This window comes from Morone saxatilis, unplaced genomic scaffold, assembly GCF_004916995.1.
Source record: "Morone saxatilis isolate NCDOM2014 unplaced genomic scaffold, NCSU_SB_2.0 Contig7, whole genome shotgun sequence".
NCBI lineage: Eukaryota > Metazoa > Chordata > Actinopteri > Moronidae > Morone > Morone saxatilis.
The window spans coordinates 15,671,191-15,677,462 of record NW_023340246.1 but is presented as its reverse complement, the minus strand read 5'-3'; the positions used below and the strand labels follow the sequence as shown (position 1 = coordinate 15,677,462).

The following is a 6,272-nucleotide window of genomic DNA, read 5'->3' as shown; positions in this document are numbered from 1 at the left end:
AAGTTGGCTTTTTTACAGTGTGGTTAAGGACATTGTAGTAGGAGCACTGGGAGGTCAGCTGTGTATGGCAATTTTATGGATCAAGTAGGAGGTCAGGACTGACTAGTTAGAGCCACATTTCAATATTGAGCTCCAATTCCACCTTTAGTCTATTCATGAGATGTACCACAATGTTTTAGAGTTAAAATCTCTTAATTTGGGGGCTTTCCCAAGAAAATATTAATGTGATCGTTTGCTATTAAATCAGCATTATTTTTATTGATATTTCTTTAGAACCACCCCTGATATGAACACCTCAGAGTCTAGACTACACTACACACCAAAACAACTTGAAGCTACAGTAATTGAATTTCTTAGTGTTTAATTACAGCATTTAGCATTTCAGATTGGTCTGATAGATTGTAAACTGTACATTTGATTTTGAAGTTACTGCGACAGTCTGACAGGTCTGGCTCTCGTCATTCAAATAATGCTCAAACACAGGCTCTGCTCCAGTTAACACTTAATGTAACAACGAGTTTTTAAAGGTTAGAGGTCTCAGCTGAAGTCATTTGAACCATAGAAAACATTTCAGTTTAAAACAACTTGTAAGTCACCATTATTTGAGTCAAGTCTACATATTGCCATTTCCAGCACATTGCCAAGAAAACAACTCAAAGCTGAAGTTTAAAAAAAAAAACGAACTTTTCCATTAATTTATGAGAATTGGTCCTGATGACACATGTTTGAAATTGTGACCATCTGAAACAGCACGTCTTTGACCTGTGGAAGACAAATAAAATATAAGTCTTAGCCAATTAAAAAAAGACATTTGTTTTCCCCAATCAGAATTAAATGTCACCTTTTATCTTGTTGTCCAGGTTTGAACACTGTCTATTACAAGCTCTACCCAGTGGATTTCTGGCATCACAGATCACCACATCACAGTGGACAAAGAGCTACAGGATATGAACAGATTTGTGGCTGTTGTGAGTGACATTTTACAGCTTTACACTTCATATCTGAAGCATTAAATAAATGGGAGCAGAAGAGAGTCTATTCTTATGGCTGAAATTACCTCCCGACTCAAATTATCTTCGTCTTCAGCGAATGCAAACATCGGGACCTCGAAGCGCTTGAAGTGAGACGGATACTGAACTCTGGCATCAGCCCAAACAGGATGGAAGATCACCTGGTGTGGGTCCACTGGGTTTACACAGCTGAAGAGGGGAAGAAGAAAAAAAAAAAAAGTTAACTTCTAAAAACAAAAAATGGGTCCAACATGTCCAAGCATGTTGGCTGAATGGCCGCCATGTTGTCTCCATTTTAAGTCAAACTGGAAGTTTTCACAAAGCTAATATCCCCATCCTTCATGTCTCGTTGCACACCATGTCCATTAGGGAATAAACTAGACTAATGCCCATGTCGCAGTTTGAGGGTTACATTTTGTTACCCATTAATGATGAGGTTCCATCTTGGTTGGGATGTCCTGTCGCCGTAGTGCGTTGCCCAGCAGTTCTCCAGCTCCAGGGATACTTGGGGGTTTGTAGACCTCATCAGTTCCACCTCAAAATACACCGGCTGTTGTAGGTACTTTGCTATGGGATAATCCTCAACGCTGTGAAACACTGTGTAGGAGTCATCTAAGAGACGAGAGACAGTGCGTGTTGAGCTGAATCATTAAGGATTCAGACTGTGGAGCCTGCACAGACCCTCCAGGTGTACAACACAAATGAGTGAGAGAATTTAACTTGAGTAAATTGCCTTCATTCGTCCGACTTGCCAACTCGGCCGTTAAGATGATTGGTTTAAAATGAGTCAATGAACTTTATGTCAGAAGTCCAATTATTTGAGCAACACAATTTGATCAATTTGTGAGATTGCCTCCTGACTATAGAAGACACTGTCAGTTTACTAATTTAGGAACATCCAGTGGCTTTTTGAAACGTGCTATTCTCCTAAAGACAGAAGAGCGACAACTGCCTCAACAGCTCCTTTTACATCATTATGAACCATTTGGTTTTGGCTTAAAATACTGCGCTTTTATGGCATCACTAAGCATTTTAAAGTGAAGGGGTGAAAAAGATTCCCCATGTTGGTGAACAAACGAGTTCAGATACCATTTTTATCCTTCCTGATTCTGATACCTGAGCTTTGTGTATTGGCCGATAACGAGTACCAATCCAATACATGAGTTAATAAATTAGGTGGCATTGGATCGTACTCGCCAATAGCAGATGCCGCCTTTTACGCAGTATCGGATGAATTTACAATACTGGTATCAGAACAACTCTAGAAACATGTGAAATACTGTGGGAAAACAATGCATTCAGAACATCTTACCCAAAGAGAGTCTCATTGCAATTTGCAGCTCGCCTTTTGCATTTTCAGCGTATGGTTCACTCCTGCGAGGTCTGGTGTGGAACGCCACTGCATGGGTTTTGTTTATGTCATAGTAACAAAAAACCTTTAACCTGAAGAAAGACTTAGTCAGGATAGTGATTGATCAAAAACCCATTTCACATACATGTTTGACAATAAGTCTCTTATGACACTTTAGTTTTGGCATTGGCCCCCTGCTAACACCTGTGATGTAAGAATAAGAAAATATTTGCAGCACTAACATGAAGCAGTTAAGTTTTGGAGTATAAAAGTGGTCAAAAAGTCTGAATTTTTGGACTTTTGATCAAAGACACTAGATTAACTCAGACAAAATGCTGTAATTGCTCACATTAGAGAGTCTAAGACAAATATTTGTCAGTTTCTTAAAGCGCATAGATCTGAAAATATTAGTCAAACATCTGAAGATAAATTGGCAATGGTTTTGATGATAGTCTTAAAACTTAATCTAATTTTTAGTCACTCACTCATACACTGGCTTGTCCGATGTGGATTGCATACTCATTCCAAGTTCATCTGGCAGAGAGATTTCATTTTCATACAGCATCATATTGGGCAGAAACTAAACAAAAGACAAAAACCATTTTGGTCAAATCTCAATATCTGCATCATGAAAACATTCAGCAGCGTAATACCTTTCTAGTTGTCCCACAAGAGCTCCCAGTGAAGACAAAATAAGCATAGTGGTCGTCGCTGTAGGCGGGAACACAGGTGGGGTCTCTGAGGGTCAGCTGACTGGGGTTCAGACTGGGGACTGACTCCAGTTTCACAGCCAGGGCTGTCATGGTGCCATTAGGAAAACACTCTGGAAGTTGAGGATCAGAAATTAGTTTGCATTAGGCATTTTGTCACAATGTATAAAAACTTTTTTTTAACAAACCAATCAGCGTTGAGTAGAAATTGCAAGCCAGGGAGAATTCTTTGATATTTGAGTTAGTTTCCGGATTCCTCAAAACCACATCAAGTCTGCTCCTGATGGACGACGACTCAATAGCCTGAGAAGTTGTCAGAAACAAAAAATAAAATAAACGAAACAAGAATTATAACATCTTACAGCAACGTCACCAAGATAAATCCCTGATTGTACCTCAAATGCGACATTGGGGGATGAAAACGGCACTACAACACTAATGTGGGTTCCATTATCCATTACGCTGCATTCCTGAGCCAGATCTGCGTTCAACAGTCGTTTTCCCACTATGGTCTGAAAGTTCAAGTTGTGACTCCCGTATTTCACAAGAATATAGAAGTTTTGATGGTCGCAGCTACCAGAAACAGAGGGAGGAACTGCAGAGGGGAATAAAAAATAAAAATAAAACAGATTTTAAAACGAAACTGCACAGAAATGTAGCTTTCGGTTCACCATCAAGATGAAGGTCAAGTGTCTTTAAATGCTTTACAGTTCAGTGATCTTGGCATTTGTGTGCCAATACAGATTATTCCACTTGTGCCCCATTTTGTCATGAATAGATCATATGTATGGATACATACGCATGTCTACCAGCTTAGCTTCCAGAGAAGCAGTGAGAGAAAATGGAGCAAACTCTGGCAGGACCAGCAAACCGAAGGTCACGTGAAGAGAGTACACCGTCATCCCCATTTCTTTCTGTTGGGAGGCAGATTAGCAGACAAACTTACAATAAAAGACAAAAACAACAATATTTAATTTCCCAAGTTGAGAGTAATGCCTACCATTTGTAGTACAACGCGGTCCGTGAAAGGCACTTCAAGTGTGAAGACCTTGGAACTGCTGTTAGGGGGCATGTGCTCCAGGACGTTAAAGCCTCTGGCAATGCAGTCCGCCACAGACAAAACCTCAGAGGGGAAGGTGAAGTTGATTAGTGCCACATCAGAACCGAAGGGCCCGAGCAGCACTTTAAATATCCGCTCCTTGAGAACAGTGTCTGTGGGGCAAAAATAAAGAATGATTACAGTAGCTTTCCAATATTAACTGCATATTTTATGAAATCACAGTACCAAGAAAATAAGACTCACCATCAAAAACTTGCAGAGGTCGAAACTGTAACGGTGTCGTGATGGGAAAGAGGACTTTGTATCTCGTGTCCTCATGACTGTATTCTTCAGTCCACCGCAACTCGAGCATCGGCTCAATCGTGTAAGTAGTGAGGTACTGATCATTCTGTATGTAGCTCTGCAAAATCAAATATCCTCAGTGAGGCCTTCGCTTAATGACGTCACCATCTTGTAAACCCAGATTTAAGGACATCTATGCATGTTAAGAGTGAATTTCTTTGCACAGAACTGTTATTCAAGAGTTGTGTTAAGTTGGACTCAAATATGAGACGCACACTACGGACTTAAGGAGTTAAATTTTCCACGAAAGGCTTCACAAAACCCCTAAATATCCTGGTGTAGAATGATAGAGTGGTTTACATTTGGTGTGTTTAACTTTGATGCAAAAGCACGAAGTAGACAGCAAGATGGACCATTTCATGAATATTTACTCTATACATCTATACATCTATATAGTGTTCAGAGATTTATGAGTCTTGTCTATTTGGGGAATTAAATGTATGCACACATCCATATTTGGCTTATATTATATGAATTGTGAATCTACTAATGACAAAATCCATTAATTCATATTAAAAAAAGAAAGTCTGCGTGCCACTAACCTTAAAGTAGCCACCGACAGCACCAACAGGAATTTCAACGACAATGTAAATGTCATCAACCAACAGAGTGTATTGTCTGGCAGCCATTTCAGCAGCGTCGAGCCTCTGGCCATCGACTCCCATGTGCACCTCCAACAGTTTGAACTGGTCAGAGGAAACCAGAGGGTCGATGTGCCTGGGCAGGAACCACTGGATTGTGTTTTCAGTGAAGAAAAGGCTACCTGTACACAAATGGCAAAATATAGCACTTAAATATATCCATGTTGGGTCTTTTCTAACAATCTATTGGTTATATTATCTATAACCAGCAAGGTTAGACACTGAAGTCATGCCACAACAAATTAAAGTTTAATAGTTTTGATATACATTTACTTAAAAACAAAGACAAATGACAGGTGCTCATTTGCCTTAATGCTGAGAGTTACTGTTAAATATGAAGGTACAGGAGATGCTTAGCTCTGAAACAACTACCTGGCAAAAGGTAACAAAAATCTACCAACCAGCACCCAGCACCTCTAAAACAAATGAGCCAACCTCTTTATTAGTGAGCTTTAAAGTGTACAAGATCTGAAGTGTAAGGATGACAATTTGTAGTTTTACAAACTATATTTCTTGGCAAAGTGCAGGGCCAGGATAACTGTTTTTAACTTTAAGTTAAAAGTTGCTGGTTCTACATTTACTGTAGAGACACGTGTAGTATCACTTTATCTAAACCAGTAAAAAAAAGTGCATAGCAAACTATTCCTATTCCGGTAAATTTGTGTGCCGTTTGTGATCTTTTCCCCATTCTGCCAGGATATAAATTCTAGTGCAGAAATTGAAAAGGCTTCAGGGGATCAAATCTGAATATATTTAAAAGTACTGGAATCAGCCTACAAAAATACCCACCATGCGCAAGATGAATTGTTGACCGTAAACTCTCCCAGTTGCTAAAACCCCAAATTCCCCAGAGTAAATCTTAAGACATGACCTCAGTGGAAGCTACGACCCAGCTTACTGTTCTCCAAACATGTTCATTACCCTCCAGTGTTGGGCAGGCCACTGCTGCATGGATTTCAGTTGCCAGCCACTTCTTTTCAAATATTACCGAGGTTCTGAGCACAGTCATGGCTATTCCTGCTACCTGCAGGACAAGGTTACAGATCATTATGTATAAATGCTCCGTTTAATCCATCTAATGACAGCGTATTCATGCATATTGCAGGAAGAAAAGATGATTCAATAAGACGTGGGTAATTCAACATAATGTGGGGGGGG

The 6,272-nt window shown here is 39.8% G+C and overlaps 1 protein-coding gene across 1 annotated transcript in view; it reads right to left on the bottom strand.

Annotated features, from left to right (window-relative positions):
- Positions 1–492: 492 nt before the first annotated feature.
- Positions 493–6,272, bottom strand: part of LOC118340356 — a 7,455-nt gene continuing 1,675 nt past the window's right edge. Inside the window, exons 8-21 of the mRNA XM_035678255.1 lie at positions 6,036–6,138; positions 5,016–5,236; positions 4,375–4,531; positions 4,072–4,283; positions 3,871–3,985; positions 3,467–3,666; positions 3,260–3,374; positions 3,015–3,184; positions 2,847–2,941; positions 2,323–2,453; positions 1,433–1,622; positions 1,058–1,199; positions 842–938; positions 493–762 (exon numbers count right to left, since the gene is read on the bottom strand). Of these exons, the coding sequence (XP_035534148.1) occupies positions 692–762; positions 842–938; positions 1,058–1,199; positions 1,433–1,622; positions 2,323–2,453; positions 2,847–2,941; positions 3,015–3,184; positions 3,260–3,374; positions 3,467–3,666; positions 3,871–3,985; positions 4,072–4,283; positions 4,375–4,531; positions 5,016–5,236; positions 6,036–6,138 (2,019 nt within the window). The 3' untranslated portion in view covers positions 493–691. The remainder of the gene's footprint in view (positions 763–841; positions 939–1,057; positions 1,200–1,432; positions 1,623–2,322; positions 2,454–2,846; positions 2,942–3,014; positions 3,185–3,259; positions 3,375–3,466; positions 3,667–3,870; positions 3,986–4,071; positions 4,284–4,374; positions 4,532–5,015; positions 5,237–6,035; positions 6,139–6,272) is intronic.